This window comes from Drosophila santomea, unplaced genomic scaffold (genome assembly GCF_016746245.2).
Source record: "Drosophila santomea strain STO CAGO 1482 unplaced genomic scaffold, Prin_Dsan_1.1 Segkk89_quiver_pilon_scaf, whole genome shotgun sequence".
Classification (NCBI taxonomy): Eukaryota; Metazoa; Arthropoda; class Insecta; order Diptera; family Drosophilidae; genus Drosophila; species Drosophila santomea.
In genome coordinates, this window is record NW_025319024.1 from 58,615 (window position 1) to 81,980 (window position 23,366).

At 39.7% G+C, this 23,366-nt stretch overlaps 1 protein-coding gene across 3 annotated transcripts in view; it reads left to right on the forward strand.

Annotated features, from left to right (window-relative positions):
• LOC120457905 (acetylcholine receptor subunit alpha-like) overlaps positions 1 to 23,127 on the forward strand; it is a 73,696-nt gene extending 50,569 nt beyond the window's left edge. Inside the window, exons 4-5 of one of the 3 annotated variants that reach the window (XM_039645414.1) lie at positions 22,419 to 22,599; positions 22,961 to 23,127. In XM_039645414.1, coding sequence (XP_039501348.1) covers positions 22,419 to 22,599; positions 22,961 to 22,975 — 196 coding nt within the window. In that variant the 3' untranslated portion in view covers positions 22,976 to 23,127. Of the gene's footprint in view, positions 1 to 1,648; positions 1,830 to 20,752; positions 21,738 to 22,418; positions 22,600 to 22,960 lie in introns of those variants that run through there. The other 2 variants (XM_039645415.1, XM_039645413.2) reach the window with 2 other exon arrangements.
• Positions 23,128 to 23,366: the final 239 nt, after the last annotated feature.

The following is a 23,366-nucleotide window of genomic DNA, read 5'->3' on the forward strand; positions in this document are numbered from 1 at the left end:
AAGGGCAGTGCAGAGCGGTTCCGTTTCAATGCTTTATGAGCTGTTGGATAAATTCAACGCTCATATTCGTGCGCTAAATCGATTGGGTTGAACGGAACAAATCGCTGGATGGTTTATCGCTCAAGTTCTTGACCAAAAACTTGATCCGAAACTGGAGTCAGGCGAAATGGGAGGAGCATTTAGAGGATACAGACTTCAAAAATTCAGTTACAACGTGGGAATTAATAGTTTTATTTTTGGAGCAGCGATGCAGGACGCTGAAAACCAGGTGGGAGCAACAGAGCATCTGATTTACGTAGGTCAGCGCTTCTTGCTACAAGTCTCAGCCCTTCCACCTGTGCGTTCTGCAATGATGCTGGAAACTCAATAGATTCAATAGAATAGACACTCAGAGATTCAAAAACCATAAATTCAAAGAAGCAAGAAGGCTCGCACTTTGCATAAACTGCCGCAAGACTGGGCATCAACTGAGGCAGTGCAATTTCAGTAATTTCCGTGCATGCGGATCTAAGCATCACACCCTGATTGATCTGGGAATCTTGGCCTCGCCTTCACCTCATAAAAGATCACAGCCTTGAGAAACGTTTGCTTCTGACTCACATCATGCCGTAGAACCCTCTGCATTGCCTAGAACGCCTGCTGCTTTTCTTGCACAGGATCCACCGTATTAGTGAGGAACCGTTCAAGAACCCTTTGTTCCTTGCCGTGCTCTGCTCCACTCTGGATCTCAACTGCACCTTATAACACCCGATTCGCAAATTAACTTAAACCTGAGAAGGCAAAATCAGCAGCTTGTGATGCTGCTTGTCAGTAAATATTTCAATGCGATCTCAAACGTCTAACTACTCGGCCCTACTTACACATGAACATTTGCAACTGGAACATACACAAAAATCGCGGACCAAGAGTTTCAGTGTTCTCAACGCATAGACTTACTGATTGTGATGCTGTGCGTCGGTTATGTCCAGCTTCTGTCGGGATGGCCGCTAATTCAACAGACTCAGGCTGTTGAATCTCACGGATTCAATAACTAATTGAAAACCAACAGCATCAACGGAGAAACCAGATCTGGAATTCCGTCAAAGAGCCTCTCTTGCCTCTCTGCCAGAAATTCCTAAATTGGTTTTTTGTAAACATGCCAAGTTTGGAGACACAGTTCAACACCATTATGTTTGTTATTTATGCAGATCAGCTTCGTGAGCATCTAAGCTCTTCCTTTTCGGATCACTCTCTTTTTTATTACTCTCGCACCTATACCTTTGGCTTAGCTTTCTACTGTTCGCTCTGCAATCAATTTAACTATCGTTTTCATACCCAAAGCATGAGCATCGCTGCCAAATTTCTCGAAGAAAAATAAATTAAATCGCTTGAATTCGCTACCATAAAAATCGTCTTTCATTTTGCAAAAAATATTAGCCTTAGGATTATTAGCAAGACCCACCTAAAAAAAAAAATCGGGGTTCTAGATAAAATTGTTAATTATGTGTATTATTATTGTATTATTTGTACGTATTACTTCTATCCAATATCATTAATTAAAGTACTTAAACATATATTTTTAAGAAATTTCCAATTTTTAACCATATTACATCTTTCCAAGTATTAAAAGTAATGATAATTTGTACCGATACTGAAAAATATCATGTAGTGCTGATGGTAACTTCGAAGTGACTCTTGCAACAAAAGCCACAATTTACTCAGAAGGATTAGTTGAATGGAAGCCACCAGCAATATACAAATCATCCTGTGAAATAGATGTAGAATATTTCCCATTTGATGAACAGACCTGTGTTCTAAAATTTGGCAGTTGGACTTATGATGGGTTTAAGGTAGGTCATTTAAAATCTTTTCTAATTTTTGTATAAGTCTAACACACATATTGCTTTCAAATGTTATTATTATTTATTTTTATGTTAAATAATTTTAACAATGAGTCACAAAAGGTCATATTTCTTTAAAATTACTTTTTATAATAGTATCGTGAATTTAGTTTTATCGTGAATTTTCAATAACCCATACTGATTAATTAAATTTTTTTTAAATTATTATATACAATAATGCATATAACAGAAATGTACATTTTTGATTGACATTATATGGATTATATTCAACACAGTCCAAATAGTACCCAGTGAAAAAAAACTGAATTATTTATAAAAATGATAAGGGTAAATTGTACGACATGCATGTTTATATATCTTTTACCTATTACTTTTCTTCGTGGAACTGCTTTGGTGAAATTCTACGTACACCTTGTATTGCTGCATATTTTATCAATGAACCAAGTTCGGAAAATAGCTCAGAAGATAAAATATAAATATAGATAATACATCTGCATTTCTACTTTTTTAATAATACCATTATATCTGTCCTTATAAATATTTACGAGAGAAACGTAATTTATTTGATTAAAGTGCGGTTCCCAAAGAACTTGGTCCTCAATTTTTTTCTTTGTGAAATTTTTAAAAATATTAAAGCTTCTAAATATTTTTTTAAAGGTTCGTAAAATGTTTTTATACCAAAATAACACTAGTCCCCAAGAAAGGGTAATTTTATTTTAGTATAATTACATATATCATTTACTATTAAGCAAAAATAATTATTTTTACTAATATATAGTAATGTACATACATCAAAAACATTAGAATAACAAAGTGCGTAACGCCATACGAATTTTTTGCACACGATTTTTTCGTGGAGGCTTTTCAAGTGGCTCCAGGCTCTCTCGAAATTTTGTTCAAAAGCCAAAGAGCGGAGAGCTTTAGAGCCAGCAGCTCTCTTGTACGCATACAGCGACAGCTGACCACTGTATTGGTGCACATGTATGCACATGCATTGTAAAAAAGACAAAATATGCCCTTCATTTTAGAAGTTCTTAGACTTTAAATCTATATTATTTTTTATAAATTGCCACCACTTAAAAACTCTAGTTTTGCATTGCCTTAACATAAAAATTATTTAAATTCAACATAGAAATAATAATAGCACAATCTATGTACCTAATAATGCATAATAATTTTCAAATATGATTTTATATTAGAATAGTTTTCATTAGAGTATTCAGCGTGCGACGTGTGAAAAATATAAGACGTCAATGATTCTTCGGTGCTTATGTCCGCACTTCGTGCATCAATGAAATCAATTTTGCAATAAAGAGTTTCCATATTTTTATTTATTTTATAAATAATATTTTAGTTTATGAATTATTTTTATGAAATATTTTAAATGTAATTTCTTTTTTTTGAAAATTGTTTGTTTTAAATTACAGTAGTTTTAATAATTTACTTTTTATGCGTTTTAATTATTTACTATAGTTATTTACCAGTACCAATTTTCAGTTTTTAAAATGCAAATAAGATTCATTTTTTTATATTTTATTTTGATAATTTTAAAAAAGCGCGCAATTATGGGTGGTAGGAAAAGCTCTCCCAGTAACGGGTATAAAAACTTCTTTCAAACCATAATAGTTACGAATCGAAATTGACCAAAACATTATTCAAATTTGTTTCTTAGATCAAAAATGATTTCGGCCCTGAAATCGTCTTCTAGCATAAGCACGCACACATGCACACGATTTCCTTTATTGTTTTTTCTCATACAAGCAAGGCAATTCTGTTTTTAGATTTTAACGCTCTCGATTTTCGGCGAGGGAAAAGAGAACAATTTTGGTCGTCACCAAAAAAGTGGCTGCATAGGGCAAAACCAATGTATGGCCGTTACGCATCTTGTTATTATAATGTCTTTGTGTACATATAGTCTGTAAGTCTTTCCGTCCGTCTGGTAATCCTTCTGTCCCTCCATTCTTTTAAATATTTAAATGCCGGTAATTATTGGAGCTTAAAAGCTGGTGTTCTAGCGGCGTCACGTCAAACTGTCACGTCCACACTCATAAAAAATGTTTAGACTACAAGATTGAGATTTTCGTTTTAAGGTAAGGGACGCTTGGCTTTACAAATGTATAAAAAATAATTATAAGCTTTTATCTTTTGTTGCACAAAATTCTAAAAATAAGTAGAAGTACTATTCTCTGTTAGCTTGCGGTTTTATACAGTGCTCCTCAAAATCAATGCGTCACATTCTCATAGCCCCCAGAAAATGAATGCAGTCATCGACAGCAATAGGTCCCTATCCCATAAATTGAACTTATCTTAGAGAGGAAGGTGAGAGGTGAGAGGTGAGAGTTGTCATTGTTCCCTTTCTTTAAATTTCTGATCAAATTGATTACTTTTTTACACTTATTTTCTGAGAGATAGCAGTATTGAAAGTCTCCTTGATACTAGTAACACCGAATCTAATACAGTTACACAAGCTGACCTGGTTTCTATTCAGAACATCAGAACTATATGATACAGCGATCCTGCAGTCTGTTTCGATCAGCTATAAAAATAAGGCTTTGGAAAAGTTGTATTGTATATTTAAAACTAAGAGCAGAATTTGAATTTATAGTTCCTGAGATATTGACGTTGATACGGATGGACAGACGGACGGACATGGTCAGAAACGCTTCCTTTTGCCTGTTACATATTTTTCAAAGAATAAAGTATACCCTTTTACTCTACGAGTAACGAGTATAAAAAATGAAAATAAAATAGAGAACTGTCCCGCTTGTGGCAGCTATGCACATATGTCGATGTGAGTTTCGCCATTAACTTCATTTGCGTATATATTTGATTAAAAAGCTTTATTATAAAAATGCACATACAATACGCGCGTATACAAGTCAGTATCGAGAGAATGACGCTTAATTATTAAGTTTTGCCGTATCGCATAAATGTAGTATTATTTTAGGGATGCAGGATGTAGGTGACGCTACGGATATATCGATGCTGCCACAGTACTCCCCTTCCAGTGACGTCACGATCCTTGGCTCGCGAATGCTACCTTACGCCGTTTTTCGTAAGTCCTTTGAGGAGTGGGATTAGATTCCTCCGAGTCGAACTGCTTGTCATCCTTGACTAGGAAAACAGGCTTAAGGCGGTCCAAAGGTTGCTTTAGGAATTCTTTAATATGGTGCGCTGTGGGTGTTGGTCGAATTTTCTGCATGGGCTCTCAAAAACTGCTCAGGAATTTCGTAGGGTCGACAGTTTCATCCATGTTGGCGAAGAATTCGTTTGGCAGTCGAATCGGTACTCCATATAACATTTCAGCTGCAGATGATTTTATGTCTTCTTTGAAGCAGGTACGAAGGCCAAGAAGTACAGTTGGTAGTAGTTGAGGCCACGGCGTGCCACTGCTGCACATCAAGGACGTTTTGAAGGATCTGTGCCACCTCTCTATAAGTCCGTTTGATTGCGGATGGTAGGCCGTAGTGTGAATATGCTTGCTTCCGATCAGGTTGGCTAGTTGTTTGAAAACTGCAGATTCAAACTGCGTGCCTTGATCAGTAGTGATTGTTTTGGGTGATCCAAAACGTGATATCCAGTGTGTTCAGAACGCCATGGCTATCGTATCGGCCGTGATATGAGTGAGTGGTACTGCTTCTGGCCATCGCGAGAAACGGCCAATCATGGTGAGACAATAGCGGTATTTATTTTGTGAAAGCATGACAACTATATCCAGGTGGTCGTGGTCGAATCTTCAATTTGGCACAGCGATCTTCTCCGGCTGGAGGTGATTGTGCTTGTGAATATTGGAGCGCTGTCATGGGAGAAGAAATCTACACCATTTAAGGACATTCTTGTTCTTCGAAAGCCAAACAAACTTCTGTTTAATTTGAGTTGCTTGCCCACTGGGATGAGATAGATTGTGAATATATGAGAAAGCCTGTTTGTGAAGTGATTCCGGTAAAAACGACGAAAATTTGGGTTGGATACGTCACAGTATATCGAACTTTCTCCACCGAAACAAACTTTCTTGAGCTGTAAGGAAGTAGTTCCTTGCAAGATGCGTGTCAAGTCATAATCCGAGGCTTGATCCTCCTCGAGCTGAGCCGCGGTGATCGCTGTGGGCATCGTGATAGTGCAAAGCCTCGAAAAAGCGTCTGCGACTATATTTTCTGTTCCTTTTGGATGGTTGTCGAGAATTGCGAAATATAATTTAAATGCCGCAGCTGTCGAGGTAATGCTTTTTCAGGCTTGTGATCTGTCTTTATCACAAAAATGCGTGCATCGAAATATTTGATTGACTCGTATATGGCGAGTAGCTCTTGGTCCTACGTGGAGTAATTTCTCCCTGTGTTGCTGAGTTTCTTGGAGAAAAATCCTAGACGTTGCCAGTCATGACTAGTGCGTTGTTCCAGAACTGATCCGATTGCGAGGTCCGATGCGTCACAAACCACTTGTAGATTTCTGAGCAGGAAATGATAAAAGCGCTGCGTCTGCTATGCTCTGCTTTCAACTCTCGATCTCTCTGGTCATTCTTCTTTTCATGTCTTAGGAGCTCGGACAGCGGTGCCTGAGTATGCGAAGATCGGTGTAGGCATCTGCGATAGTAGTTTATAACGCCCAAGAATCGGCCTAGTTGGCTGATATTTTCAGGACGAGCATAATTGAGGATGGCATCGATGCGACTGGAGGGTGGTGTTCGTTAATCGTGTAGCTGAGAAAATTAACTTGCGTTTGCGCTTATTGACATTTGCTCAGATTGATGCTTAGCTCGAAAATGTTCTTCGTGTTCGGCGATCGATTTCAAAGTGATAAGTATATTGTCCATAAACACTGGAACGTCTGAGTCGCATTCTTTAACCCGAAAAGCATTTACCTCCAGCCACCGTCTTTTTTGGTGACCATGTGGAGTGGGCTGGACCAAGGACTTTTGGATGGACGACATATGCCTTGCTCAGTCAGAAAGTTGATTTCCTTTTTCGCAGTTGCTAGTTTATCTCCAGATAAGCGTCTTGGTCGGTCAGAAACGGTGGTCCCATATGTTTCGATATGGTGTTGTACATCATGTTGTTTTGTATGCTTTGATGACGGTTTAGTGACTTCCATAAACTCTTGCAGAAGCTCTCGAAATTTAGAAATTCCCTGCACAGTGGAAACGGATGTTTGATTCGCCTGTGCTAGGCACGCGGTTGTTGACAGTCCTGTGACCGAGTTAATAAGGCACCTGTTTTTCAGATCAATAAAAATGTGGAATTCGGCTAAAAAGTCTGCTCGAATTATAGGTGTGTGTACGTTCGCAATGATGAATGGCCAGGTGAAATTGCGTCTGAGATCCAAGTCTAGATTAGGTTTATATCTACCATAGGTGTGAATGGTGGTCTGGTTTGCTGCGTATAGCGTCAGATCGGCTTGAGTGGTTTTCTGTTTAACCAGCGTGCGAGGTACAACTGAAACCAGAGATTCAGAATCCAAAAGGTATCTGATGTTGGAGGTGCTATCGGTGACGTGCAAACGCTGCTCCCGTGGAACAGCTGACTGAACTGATGGATCGCTGCTGCTGTCCTGGCTGCCGCTGACCAGCGCTTCAGGCGGCAGCTCCTCTAGTTTAACGACGTGGAGCATGCGCAGGGTGGTCGGCATTTATTTTCCTTTTGTTCTAACGGCTTCGAGCATTTTGTCTGCATTCTCTTCAAGCTTGTCCAAGTCCAACTCATGCCATAAGGTGAGCAGCGGGCGAATGGAGGCTGACATCTCAGCGAGGAATAGGGTGTGAATGATGCTTTCGCTACCTGGATCCGGGGCCAAGCGTCGCATATTTGCCAAGATTTCCGAAGGCTTTAATCCGGTGGCACCTCCTCCTTGCAGTAGTCGTCGCAGCTTTGATTCGGGCGATTTAGCGAACTTCTGCAGCAAGCGACTTTTGATTGCTGCGTACTTGTTATCTGCCGGTGGAAGAGTGACCGAATCCTCCACAGCCAAAACCACATCTTCTTCCAAATGCAGTGTCACCAAGTCAAACATGTCAGTGTCGTCGACAATGTGGTGCAAACGGAATGATCGCTCCACTTGAGCAAACCACAGGTGCGGGTTGCTGTGTGTGAACTTTGGCAAATGTAACACGTGTGTGCGTGCGCGGCGAGTCATCTCTGTTCGCAGGAACGTTTGTCCGAAGTGCCTCGAGCTGTTGTTGTAGTTCCCGAATTTGAGCGGAGAAGTCTGTGTTCGGGTCCGGCGTGGACAGATTCTCTTGATCGCTTTCGTCGTCAAATTTTAGGCGAAAAATTGTTTTCAGATTTTCGCACAATTTGCGATAGTCGGGGTCATCACTGTGGCGATGTTGGTTTCGCCATTTAATTCGTTTGCGTATGTCTTTGATTACAATGCTTTATTATTAATAAGGCACACACAATGCGCGCGAATCAAGTCGTATCGAGAGAATGCCGCTTAATTATATAGAGTTACCGTATCGCTTAAATCTACTATTATTGTAGGTGACTCTACCAATATATCAGTGTCGCCACACACATTTTAGTGGAGCTCCATCTGTTGATCAAATCGAGTACAAGGGATCGCTAGCTGAAATTTAGCGCAATCTATAGCTGGGGTTTAAATGGGTTGAATAGGAGCGAATTTGGGGGAAAAAATTATTAGAACAGAGTGTCAAACTGCGTTTCGGACCCGAATCGATATGGAGAGATCAATCAATCCGAAGTTACCGCTAGTGTCGTGTGTCATTGGTAGCTTGTTTTTCCATCTTGGTAGCCATCCAACGCACTTGTGTGTGTAGAACAAGAGTTTTGCGAAAAAGTAAAGGCACAGGAAATTTAGTTGGATCGCGATTTCGACGGAGTTGAACGCTTGCATCCGCACAGGAAATTTAGTTGGATCGCGATTTCGACGGAGTTAAACGCTTGCGAAAATATAATTAAAAAAAATTTTTTTTTGGATAAGCCTTTTTTTAACGTTTAATAAATTAAATAATAATAAATTAGTAAAGTTAAGTGATCAGCGCGCGCGAAGATAGTAATGGAGTTAAAAGTGAAAGTTAAAAGTGGTAAAGATGAGGCAAGTGTTTTCCTCTAGTGATATTGATTTTACCTAATTAGCAATTTGCATTAAGTGATATAGTTAGTGGTCATGGGTGAATATGATTGGGGTTTTTTATGTGTTTTGATTGTAAAATACCAACCTTACACCGCTTTCGGCGGTGGATCAGAATTTTTGGGTGAGTGAAATTTATTAATACTGATTATTTATTATCATTTCAATGGTGTCCCCCTAAGACAATACAAAACTCTATTTTGTTTTATATATCGTATATTCTCGATTCGAAGGTCTTGCCCACCGTGCGCCTTTGCGGTGCTTGAAATGCCGGCACAAGAGAAGACCGATTACTGTATGACCTTCAAATTTCATAGAGCTATGGCAAACGGAATGTTGACAGATCTGTTCTAAAGCGTTTTTTTTTATTATTTTAAAGATTTGATTTACTTGCTCCCTTCTGCCACCTGGTTTTGCCCTGAAAGTTTGCATTTAAGTTTGTCTCGTCTTACAATCGCCCACAAGAAAGTTTCATTTATTTTTATCATAAATATTTTGTCATTTGTCTTTGTCTTTTATATTTTTTTATCATGTTAAAAAGTTTAGATATTTTTCCTAGATATTTGTTATAAGTACCTTAATCTGTTCAATGTTAATTTTGCTTGGCGCAGCACGAAAATTGAAAATTTTTTATAATTATTAGTATTGGCTCCGATTTCGGAAAGTCAAGATCATCAACCCAATTGTCGACGAGCGAAGTCGGTCAGAAGAAAAATGCGTGCGCCTATTCCCAATCTCAACATCTGGCTTGGGTAATTCGCTACAGGACTCCTGTAAATATATAATAAATAAATAAATATTATTTATTGTGGCCCCAGCGTGTGGGCAAAATCAGGAACACAAAGAAAAATCTTTTGTTTTAAATTATTTTTTTGGTTTTGCACGGAAGTTGGCTATTGGAATTATAGCTTCTTTGTCGTTTAGCCACGGTTGCGTCCATGTTCAACAAAATAAGCAAGAAAATTCATTTCTATCTCTGTTCTTGGGATGGCGAATAGGAGTTACAGTTGTCTGGACCGGTTAAAAGGCGATCTTCTGGCCACGACTGACGGGAAGTTTTAGGAAAGGCACATCTATCCTAAATACTTAGTTTCAAGGATCTATATTGAGTGTTAATTAAACGCATGCAGGACAACGAATTACAAGGCTTGACCACGGGTAATTGGGCTACACTAGGAAACTAAATCGCGTTAGTCAAACTCGAAGACTGACCGACCCCGGATGATAAAGAAAGTCAATTCGGTAATATGAACTTAGCTTAACCGAACTGTTGTGATTACGACAATTAACTTTACTGAGGGGGTTCTTCTTATATGTAATACAGCGGGGCATAGACGGTTTTAATTAAATCATATGGCCTTCAGCACAGCTATGGAGGCAGTCTAATATTTTTTTTATTTTATTTCCCACACACACAGCATCAGATAGTAGTGCGGAAATGGCCAAACATGTATACGATTTTACGATTGTTGATATACAATTGTTGTTGATAATGAAAACCATTTTTGCTAGTTGCTATTATTTTAAAATAGAAAAGAAATAAAAGGGGACGGCTTAAATGTAAGTAACGCGAGCGATCCATGGGATGAAAAGTTAACTGAATTAACCCAGCAGATGACTCAAATTATTCAGGATAACATAGCAGATTTAGCTCCTTACTAAATCTGCTATGTTATCCTGAATAATTTGAGCAATTATTTGAGATCAGGAGCTACAAGCAAATAAAACGCTAAGTGGCAATTGGAGAGTCTCTTCAATTTCACTCCGGCCAGTGATTTAGTTAATAGGCCATATAAAGTCGGCCACAAACTCAACAGATGAAAACTCGGGTTTACCGAAAACCACAGCTTTGTTGGAATTGCCACAAAAAAGACCATCGCTATCAAGATTGCGAAGGAAAGCGTAGGATTTTTTTTTACGGTTGCGGCAAGCCGAATACCTATGAACCCTCCTGTTGCAAGTGTAAAATACAAGAGAGAACGCTATAGTCGAACTTCCCGACTATCTGATACCTGTTACTCATCTAGTGGAAGTGCGAAGGAGAGTCTTCAGCACTGACTGTTTTTGGTGGCTTGTGGGCGTTAGTGTGGGCGTGGAAAAAGTTTCTTGGCAGATCGATAGATCAACAAACTTGCGCTGCGTCTTTGTCTCTGGAGTCTGTATGCTTAGTATCAGCTTTCTAGCTTTTGTAGTTCCTGAGAACTCCCTTTTACTCTACGAGTAGCGGTTATAAAAACTGAACTGAAATACACAGCCGCGGTAGCCGTTGTGTGTTCCACGCCCTCGCATTTCTGATGCAGCCAGATAGATGACTCTTACCTTTTACCAATTACGTGTCCTGACTTACGTCGCATCAGAAATATTAAAGTCTCAAAATTCTTCTTCTAGAAACTCTAGAGACTATTAGACCTTTTTCCTGAGCCAAGATTTATATCTAGATATCGATTTCATGTCAAAGTTTAACATTTTACCTTCTGAAATGCAAATTTCGGAGGTCGCGCCTGAGTCGCACGATCATTCTGTTCAGCAACGCAAAAGCTTAGTGGAAGTCATAAGGAATTTTCCCTCATTTGTAGTTTTAGGCCTATAGAAAACCGACATTCTATCTTATTATATAGATGTAAGCGACGCAAAGCCAGTAAGACAACGTCATTTTCATTAGAAAACTATTATACGTCGAAGTGGATCGAATGCTAAAGCACGGTGTAATCGAGGAGTCGGATAGCGCTTAGTCGCCCGTAGTTTTGGAACAGAAGCCTAAGAATGTTCGCTTTTATTTAAATAACAAAAGAGTAAATCCGTTACCAGCTTATCCGCTTCAAGTTCCACTTGATCCCTGTTCCCGTGATAAAACTGCGTTTACTATACCCGGGGAAGCCTCTTTATCAATACAAGGTAATGCCTTTTGGGCTTACGAATGCTTCTCAAACTATGACTCGTCTTAGGGATATGGTAATTTAAAAACAGCAAAGTGAAAAAAGTAAGTTTTGTGTGAGGTCTGTCAAATTAGATTAAAACCGACCCCGACAAAATTCCCACTAAGCCCGAGTGTCCGCTACCCTGTTCGCTAAAAAAGTCTTCGAAGATTTTAAGGTATGGTAGTGTGGTATAGGAAATTCATCAAGGATTTCGCATCGATCGCTTCACCCTTGACTGACTTACTAAAGCCCAAACAGAAGTTCGCAATGACAGAAAACTAGCTTTTGGGGATTTAAAGCATCCGTTATGATCAGGTCTAGTTCTCCGAAGCCGTAACTTTGGCCTACCATTTTTTGTGTAGTGTGACGCCAGCAAGACAGGTGTTGGGGAAACAGGTGTTCAAAAAAGAGAAGAGGGCGACAAATATCCAATTGCGTTCGTTTCAAAAAAGTTAAATAAGGAACAACGCAATTATTCGGTTTCCGAACAAGAATGTTTAGCGGCGATTGTTTGCATTAACCGATTTAGAGTCATGTATTCACAGCTATTATTGATCACGTATCTCTAAAATGGCTGATGACGCAAACCGAGTGTAATCGCGCTTCGCACGTTGGGCTTGGAAACTTCAGGGATTCAAAATTAAAATAAAGCATCGGAGAGGAGAGGTAATTGTAGTGCCGGATGCATTGTCCCGAATTAAGGAAGAGAACTTGGCTACAATAGATGCTAGTCATGGTCTAACGAAAGATTTTGGGTCGCCAGACCATGACACCATGTCTCAGGATCAGTTTGTTTCAAAACTTTGGATTCCAAAAAGTCTGATCTCTGAAGTTTTAAGGAATGTTCATGACCATCCTATGACTTCTCAAGGAGGTATTCACACAACGCTAAAACGAGTGAGAAGGTATTACTGCTGGACCTGTAAGCGATGTCAAGGCTTATGTCCTCGGAGCGTGATAACCGTTCTGTAATTTCGGCTATACGAACCTTTGTTAAGCCCGATCAAAAGAACTGGGATTAATAATTAAGCAGTATTTGCTGTGCCCTGAAACAGCTGTGCACTCCAGCCTAGGAACAACTCTTTATTACAATGTCGTTGGAGAGCAGTTCATTGGATATGGGGCAAACTGCCAGCTGCTTAGAGCTTTAGGCGTTTTAGAAGATCGGACTGCCATGTATTCCAAAGAAGACTCGCTAGAGTTCGTTCCGAATAGGACCCTCCAAATATAAAAGAAACAGAATGAAAAGAATCAGCGAGCTTATAATCTTAGATCGCGAATTTTGGGGGCAAGAAGTATTAGAATGAAGTGTCAAACATCTTTCCGGGCCAGAATCAAGATGGAAAGATAAATCCGAAGTTATCGCCAGTGTCGTGGCAGTCGTGCTAGCTTGGCCACCATCCGTCGCAGTTGTGGGTGAAGAACCAAAGTTTCGCAAAAAGTAAGGAAATAATTAGAAACTCGTATTTAAGGTCCGGAGTGCAAGAAAAAGAAAATACATTTTTTGGTGAGGCTCTGAGTCCGAATTTTTAGAAAAGGTGGAAAGAATATCCAGAAGGTTCTAGCCAGCGCAAGCAGTAAAAAATATTTCTCAATAAGCATCCCGATGTCTTGGGTAAAACGGAAAGTGCAAGGGTAGAGTCGCGAATGGACGGCTACATTGTATTTCCAACGAAGTTGGCAAGGAAGGGAAGGAAATCCAGTGAATTTAGTTTGATCGCGATTTCAACGGAGTAGGACACTTGCGAAAATATTATTTTTTAAATTTTTTGGTTTAGCCTTTTTTAATGTTTAATAAAGTAAATAATAATAAAGTAGTTGTTTAGCTATTGAGCTTTTAGCTGTTGCTAATAATAATAAATCGAAGAAAGTTTGTTTATTTTCCGATTCTGTTTATTTTGCGAATTGTTTACGGCCGCTACTCCAGACGCGGTCCTCAAGCGAGTCCTTAAACTCGAGCGACGCCGTCTCTGCCAGGAATCAACTGCATGACTCTCGCCAAAGGCCATCTCATTGGGGGTAGATTCTCATCCTTAACAAGAAAGACGTTGTCCACGGCTACGCCAGGCTTTGGGGTGCGCCCGTTTAGGCCCGTTATATCTGGCTCGTCAAACGACGAAGGCGGACCACCATTGAAAAAATGCGCCGGAGTGAGGACGTCCAGATCGGCAGGGTTCTCTGAAATGGGAACTAAAGGTCTGGAGTTAATAACTGCCGAGATGTGGCACAACAGCGTCCTCAGCTCGTCGAAGGTCAGTACCGCCGTACCCACAGCGCGGTAGAAATGATGTTTGGCCGTTTTCACCGCTGCTTCCCAAAGTCCACCGAAATGGGGCGACCGTGGAGGGATGAACCGCCAGTCAATCGTCTCCGAAAGGCAAAAAATCTGAACGGAGCCTTGATGCTCGCTGCTGAGAAATAACCTTCGAAGTTCCAGAAATTAATTCTTGGCGCCGACAAAATTGGTGGCGTTGTCCGACCAAATTTGCTTCGGCTTCCGCCGGGTTTTGAGTCCGCACAGAAACGCAACTGTCGAGAGATCCTTGATCAGCTCCAGCTGCACTGCCTTGGTTGCAAAGCATATAGATACGCAGACGTAGCATTTAACCGCGGGCTTGTTGCGAGTATCCGACTTGTGAAAGAAGGGTCCACAGAAGTCTATACCAGCAACCTCAAAAGCGTGAGATCCTTCCAAGCGCTCCTTGGGAAGGTCCGCCATTATGTGCTCTATCAGCCGCGGCTTAATCCGAAAACATCTGATGCATCTGTTCACGGCCTTGGTAACCGTCTTCCTCCCCCCAATAGGCCAATATTGGGATCGAATTGCACCCAGAAGAGCTCGAGGTGCGGCATTAAGATTGCTTTCATGGTAATGCGAAATAATTGCCAGAGTCACCGGATGGGACCTTGGAAGGATTTTCGGGTGGCGGCCATCAAAGTCCAATGACGAATTCCGGAGGCGACCGCCTACTCTAAGAAGTCCAAATTGATCCAGGAACGGCGAGAGCGAGGATATGGGACTAGACGAGGAAACTCGCCCAGGATGACGAATTCCATTACAAAATTTGTAATTGTATGCAAACACTCATTGCAGTGAGGGGTAAGAATTTGCAAATTTGGAGCTAGCAATTATATCCACGTACGGCGACTTTACGATAAACACACTTCGACGAAGCTTAAGCACCGGTTTGTCAGGACAAACAGCTGTTGGGCAATCTCTTTCAGGCTCCGTAAGATAGGCGGGTCCATGCGCCCAGAGTGACGATTCGCTAAGCTCAGACGGCAGGGATCCTCTGGATAAGATGTCAGCCGGATTTAAAGTTGTTGGAACATAACGCCAAGCCGTGACATCTGTCAGCTCCTGAATGGCAGCAACCCTATTTGCCACAAATATGATGAACCTGGCGGGCTCATCTCGGATCCAGGAAAGTGCCACCGTCGAGTCGCACCAACAATAGTAGCGTCCTTTAAATACTTTCAAGCCAAATATTTCCCTCATGATTTTAGCCAGAAGATCCGCACCACCATGCACCTCAAGACCAGACTCTGCGCTAAACACGAACCAAGGGAAACTAACATGACTTATTGTTTCAAAACTGCGACATATATCAAGCCATTTCGTGTTATGAGTTGCTTTCATCCCAGGACAGCTTTTCCTGCAGAGCTGCTGCAAAAAGATTTTACACCTTGTGATTACCGGACCGACCAGGCCGAGAGGATCGTACAACTTAGCAATCGCAGGGTCTCAATGGCGACTGAAAGGCAGAGAACGAAAACAATAGATGGTCGGAGGAGGGATCCCAAGCGAGACCTAAAGTTTTGGTGAAATCGCTACCATCTTCAAACTTCATGAATGACTCCTTGTCCTCGGCGGGCACACCCTCCAGCACAAGCGGAATGTTAGAGCACCATTTCCTTAGCTTGAGCTTGCCCTTCGCAAGAATGCCAGACGTCTGCTGCATTATGCTGATAGCATCCTTTACCGTGCCTGAGCCGGAGATAAGATCATCCACGTAAAAATCGCGCCGAAGGATTTCTAAACCAATGCGAAACGCTGCCTGCTCATCGATTGATAACTGGTGCATAGCCCTTACGGACAAGAAGGAGGTCGGTTTGGTGCCGTAAGTAACTGTGACGAGTTTGTATACTTGAAGGTCATCGAGCGGGGAGTCCCTCCATACAATGCACTGCAATTAGCTATCTTCCTGCGAGACCCTTTAACATCGGTACATTTTATATATGTCTCCTGTAACGGCAACTGGGTGTGAGCGAAATCGAATTAGGATGTGCAATAGCTTGGGCTGGATGACCGGGCCGGCCATTAACACATCGTTAAGCGAGCAACCGGTTGAAGTGGCAGCTGATCCGTCAAAGACAACGCGAAGCTTTGTGGTAGTGCTATCCTCCTTCATGACGCAGTGATGTGGTAAAAAATATCGGCACGAGCTGACATCGGAGGCAGTCACAGGCGACATATGTCCCAGATCACGATATTCCTTCATGAACGCCGCATATTTAACCCTCAAGCCTGGGTGCTTTGTAAGCTTCCTTTCCAGCGACAAGAATCTCCGCAAAGCCTGAGGATAGGAATCTCCTAAAGAGTCCAAATGGAGTTTTAGCGGCAACCGTACCGAGTAATCGCCAGCTGGCAGTCGGGTGTAATTTTCAACAAAGTGGGCCTCACAATCTAGCTCCTCCTTAGTGGCTTGAACTATTGGGCCGGGACAATTTTCTACCTCCCAAAAGCGCTGCAAAAGTGAATTAAGTTCAACATCAATGCTGTTTTCTTTGCTGGCTGCAGAAGGAACGCGTGAAGCTATTAAGGCGCTACCGCATGGGCGCGCGCAGCCTCCAGACACAACCCAGCCCAGACGACTTTTTTGATGCAGTGGCAGTCCTGGCAACAACTTTATCTGACCTACGCACAGCAGCTCATAAAACTGGCTAGCTCCTATTAACAGGTCAACACGCTGAGCTTTATGAAATTCCGGGTCGGCGAGCTGCAGGTTTTCTGGAATCTTCCAGTCCCCAATGTCCACATTAAAGCTTGGCTGACGATCCGTGATATTGGGAGCGATAACTGCTGTTATGCTCGTTGAGTAATTCGAAGTGACAGACCGCATCGCAATTCCTACCGAGAATCTATCAGTAGCGAAATTGGAATCCACGATTCCAGTGACGGAGCCAGACGACCTCGACCTCTTAAGTTGCAGTTGATTTGCAAACCGAGAGGTGACCAAGTGCAGTTAAGAGCCAGAATCTAACAAGGCCCTGCAGGGAACGAACAGTCCCGACCGATTCTGCTGTAGTGTATCTACCCTCAATATGTAGAGTAGAGTTAATATGTAAGTAAAGTATATACATTGTGACACTTTGTCACATAAATTATAATAAACACAAATAATATCAAAAGACCACCAACACTTACATAAACACTCCAGCTCTTGAAATACGATCTAACGCTTATACATAAGCCGATCGCGGAGCGTGAGAATGCTGAGCATGCACTTTGCAGCTCAAGTGGTCAAGCTATGTATGTCCTCTGCATACACATGTATATGTATATAATATAACAAACACATAGTCTTTAGCACACCATGTACGGGTAGCTGTACCCAAGAACAGCAATATGAATTCATTCGAATAAACCGATTCAAACAGAGCAGATGCTCTGAGCTCTGTCAACCAATTCTATTACAACTAAAAAGATATCACACTGCACTGGAACGGTTGCAGTGGCTAGCAGCACAAGGTCACTACCGAGATCCTGTGCAATTAGAGTAGAAGAAGTCGAAAGCGGGGCAGAAGGCTCAGTGTGGGAGCTTGAAGACACCGGAACATGTGGCTGCGAGGAAGGCGGACCATCTAGATGAAGCAGCGTATGATGCCTGATTCCACAGGTGATGACCAGCCTTTAGGTAATTTAGGCAAAGTGCTATCCTCTTTGCCTCGCGCAGACGATCTACTGGCGCTAAGTCTCTAAATTGCGGGCAATAATATATGGCATGCTCTGCACTATGACAAAACCTGCAACCAAAAGAAATTTTGGGTGGTAGCAACTAGCGTCGAACGATTTCTGCCCACCTGAACGCCTGGCGCATAGGTTGCCATGGCGCAATCCACGGCCTCCAAAGTCCTACATCGCTGCTGCAGGAATGCAGCCATCGATTCCCACGACGGAATAAGGTTGACAAGGACCGGATCCTCCAAGCACTCCTCCCACTTAGCTTGGCTCGCCACATCCAGCTTTTGCAGCAGCACTTGCACTATGATGCAGCCAGCGATTTGCTCAGTGGTGCCCAAACCCTTCAACGCACGAATGTGAGCGTTAAACTTGTCCGACAATTCCCGAAGCGATGCCACTGAACCATTCCGTAATACCTTTAAACCCAGAATCTTTGTGATGTGCGCCTGAAAAACGAGACGCCGATTATCAAACCTTTTTTGAAGCCACTCTAAAGCCGCTTCGTAATTGCTGTTTGAGATCTCCAATGATCGGATAGTTTCCAGCGCAGAATCCCTCAAACATGACCGCAGATGTTGAAATTTCTCAATGTTGGAGAGGTCCGGATGGCTGTCGATTATGCTCGTGAACACGGAGTAAAAATCCGCCCAGTTTGCGTAACCTCCGCCAAAGGTTGGCAGCTGCACAGGCGGCAACGGCATCGGCCTCGGCCGATTAATAATTATTATTATTAATATCTATTATTTATTATTATTGTCGATTTTAATTCTGTCCTCCTAAGAAAATATAAAGCCCTATTTCGTTTTTAAAATCGTTTTCTCGATACGAAGGTTTTTCCCCAATCTCAACATCTTGCCATTGTAATTCGTCACAGAATGCTACAGTCGAGTTTCTCACCTATTAGATACTCATTTCTCAGCTAGTGGGAGTGTGAACGAGACAGTTCAACATTTTTTTTGCGATAAAAACTGGCGCGCATCTATGGTTTTGGAATCTGCATCTTGTTTAATCCCGATTTACTAGCTTTTATAGTTTTTGAGATCTGGATGTTCATTTAGTCGGTCAGGCGGGCTGACAGACTTAAACTTAATAGGGTCGTAAACGCTTTCTTCTGCCTGTTACATACTTTTCAATGAATCTAGTATACCCTTTTACTCTACGAGTAACGCGTATAAAAATAAAGAAGATAGTGTGTATGTGTGCGTGCTTGTGCTAGAAGACGATTTTCGGGCCGAAATGAATTTTGATCTCAGAAACGAATTAGATTAATATATTTGGTCAACTTCGATATGATCTATTATAATATTATTTAAAAATTGATGCCGAAAGGACATTTTTTTTTTAAATATTCATTTGTTAAAATCGCCGCTTAAATTAGCTACCGCTTACATCATTATATTTATGTTTATAATTAATAACTAATAATATGTAATGATCAGTATCCAAGGAACACCACGGGGAGGCCGTTACAATTGTAAAGGGGTCATATATTATCACTACTTATCGCAATTACTGTTCGCGCTTATATTTCCGTATTTTATTAATGCAACAAAACTACATACTTCAATGAAATATGTTCATTCTAAGAAAACTAGGAGCTCCTGCGTATTGTAGGCGTTAAGCAAACGGATTAAGAGATATTAAAAAGTAAGACAAGAGAACGTTATAGTCGAGTTCCCCGACTATCTGATACCCGTTACTCAGCTAGTGAAAGTGCGAAGGAGAGGCTTCAGCAGTGGCAGTTTGTGGGCGTTAGAGAGGCCGTGGCAAAAAGTTTTTTTTGTCTAATCGAGAGTTATTTACAAGACTAACAAAAATCAAAACATGTTTGAAAAATGTGGGCGCTGCAGCTTTTAGAAGACTAATAAACCAATTAAAAATTATCAAAAAAATGTTCAAAAGTGTGGGCGTGGCAGTTTTGGGTGGTGTGTGGGCTTTAGAGTAGGCGTGGCAGCATAGGTCAACAAACTTGCGCTGCGTCCATGTAAATGTAGTCTGCATACTTAATCTCAACTTTCTAGCTTTTATAGTTCCTGAGATCTCGACGTTCATACGGACAAACAAACAGACGGACATGTCCAGATCGACTCCGATATGGTCGAAACGCTTCCTTCTGCCTTTTACATACTTTTCAACGAATCTAGTATACCCTTTTACTCTACGAGTAACGAGGAGTTGGCGCGCTTTTTTCCCACCCAAAATTGCGCGCTTTTTAAAAACCTCGAAATAAAATATAACAAAATAATATAACTGAATCTTATTTAATTTTAAATACTGAAAATGGGAAATTTTCATACTAGTAATTTGACTACGTAACTATAGTAAATAATTAAAGCATATACAAAGTAAATTATTATAACTACCGTAATTTAAAACAAAGAATTACAATATTTATAAAATAAATAAAAATATGGTAACTTTTATTGCAAACGGAGTGCGGACATAAGCACTTAAGAATCATTGTCTTATATTTTTCACACGTCGAAAGCTGAATACTCTAATGACAATTATTCTAATATAAAGTCATTTTTGAAATTTAACATGTATTATTATGTACATAGATAGGGCTATTATTATTTTTATGTTGTATTAAATTAAATTAAATTTTTACGTGGTGGCATTTTATCAAAAATAATATAGACTTGAAGTGTAAAAACTTCTAAAATTAAGGGCATATTTTGTCATTTTTACAATGCATGAGCATACGTGGCACTGTATTAGTGGTCAGCTGTCGCTATGGGCGTAGAAGAGAGCTGCTGGCGATGGAGCTTTCCGCTCTATGGCTATGGCTATTGAACAAAATTTCGAGAGCGCCAGGAGCCAGCTCTAGAGCCAGCACAAAAAAATCGAAAAAGGTGCAATATAAATCGTATGGCGTTACGCATCTTGTTATTTTAATGTCTTTACAAAAACCATTCTCATAATAATAATTTCTTACTTCTAAGCAAACACGACATAGAAAAGCCTGGACAAAACTTCACTACTCACTTACACTAACCAAGAGAAACCAAAAAAAAAGCAAACTTCACATTCAAAATGAGGATGAACTGCGGACTTAACAAAAGCCTACAACACAAAAAGAATAGCTCTAATGCAGCTGCAATAAACACAAATTCTTAATAACGATATTTTGCAATTCAAAGCCAGATAATCTTTTTGGTAAAATAAGTTATAAATCATTTCAAGCAAAACTCGGTTCAGTCCATCTTCTACATACCAAATATCAATGTCACATAAAGTTCCATTGTACCCTGAGCTGAGAAAAGTCCTAAACGCCACATACTGATTTTTAACAAAACCAACATCATCTAACACAACAACACAGTCCAATTTACAATACCCTCCATAACCCTTTAAAAAGTTCAGCCAGAAACGCAAACGTAGACGGTACACCATTTGTTAACGCTCTACGCTATCTAGGTATGGTATCAAATACAAAAAGTTATCCGACGAATCCTGCTCGCCCCTCAAACAAAATCTATGAGAAATCAAAATCGCCTAATTCAACTACTTGCAAAACAGGGCTACAGCGATATAGCAAAAGAGTACAGATACGAGGAATTATAAAAATATTAGTAAGATCTAATTATGTGTTAAAAGAGTTAGAATTGATTGATTTATGTTACTCAACTAAAGAGAGTGTGAAAATCATATGAAGATATGAAAGTAGACAACTAAAATAATTATTGCCTAGAAAATGTCTCCACCTCCACTACAGGTTTTTGTAATTTGAGAGTGTTAGTGTAACATATCGATTTAAAGTTTGGCCGTGACAGTTTTGAGCGGTTTGTGGTTTTAGAGAGTGCGTGGCATTCAATGGAAAAATCTTGCAGAAAGAATACAACTAGAATCCGTATGCTTCATTTCAACTTTGAAGCTCGTATAGTTCCCGAGATCTTGACGTTCTTGCGGATAGACATATGAAACTCTTCTATTTATTTTTTTATACATCATTTTGAACAAAACTAATAAACTTGTGAAATTATGATGCGAAAGGATGGGAGTTTGAGATAACTTGTAAAGTTTTACTAATCTTATTTATGATTTGAAGAGGGTAAACTAAAGCAATCGCGTTTGTGATCGCTGCCCCTATAAAGTAGAGGCATTAAAAGGAACAAACATTTTATTAAATAACTTAGTTTATCCCTTTTACCGAGGACGATAACGAGTAACGTTTAACAACCCTTAAAAATAACTTTCTTGGCATAATGCTTTTATTAAAATAACATTAATTTTTGAATTTATTTACCTATCCGACAAAATTTGTTTCACAGTGTTTATCAATCCAGAGGAGAGGTTTTGAACCTTTTGTAAGTGAGAGATACTTAACATTTTCATATGATGTGCAATGTAAGTACGCACTCATATCTGTTATAGTTACTTGAAATTTAAAACAATTAAAAAAATATTTGAAATAGTTAAATATTTTCCAAATAAGTTTATATGTATGTTATAAGCTTTTAAATAAGTTATTATTAAAACAATATTATTGTCATATACTTATAAAAACTTATAATATACTGTACCTATATCCTTTAAATACTGTGCGCAAAAATTTATTGGCTTGTCTAATATGGTAATAGGAGTTGTGTTAAAATGTATATTTTTCAGTGCTGATGGTCATTATGAAGTGACACTTATGACAAAAGCAATAGTCTATAATAATGGATTGGTCATATGGCAACCTCCTGCCGTCTATAAATCCTCTTGTTCAATCGATGTTGAATATTTTCCGTATGACGTACAAACCTGCATCTTAAAATTAGGAAGTTGGACCTATGATGGTTTTAAGGTGCTACTCAAACTGTATTTCACTTTAAGACGTTTGGAACTGTTTTTGTTTTACATTTTTAGTCGTTTTAGGAAATGGATCGCATGATATGTGCTGAAACTAATAAGAAATTGTTTAATTGATGTTATTTATTAATGTTCTTAAAAAGTTCACATCAATATTAATTATTTAATTCCTGCCTGATCATCTATTCTATGATTATTTTAATGGAAACACAATTTCTTTTATTGAATTGAAGTGTTCTATTTTAAATAATGCACGATTCTTTATCTTAGTTTTTAAGGGCATGGAATCGTCACTCCTAAAAAGCACGAATGTACACTTTCTTAAATATTTTAAACTATCTTTCTCATATTCTTAGCTTAGAAGCTGTTAAAACGACAGCGGTCGTATAATACGAGTAGTATCGTATGCTGAGTGCTGAAATTCATGAGATTTATTTACACAGTCGCATTGAAACTAATGTTATATTTAAGCTTTGGAATTGCTTGGCCTTTTGTTTTCTACAGCCAAAGAAAAAGGTTTATGATTGCGAATTTTATTCTTATTATGTACGTTTATAAAGTGTGTATACAATAAACCAAAAAATATATGCATTCCTCCGAAAAAAATGTGCTGTGTCTTTATTTTAAAATGTATATATTTAATTTTTTTGGCTAAAGACCTTTACATTAAAACTTTAAAAAACAGAAACAAATTTTATAATAGACTAATAAAAACATTAAAAAATATCAAAACATTTTTCAAAAGAGTCTATGTGCGTCTGT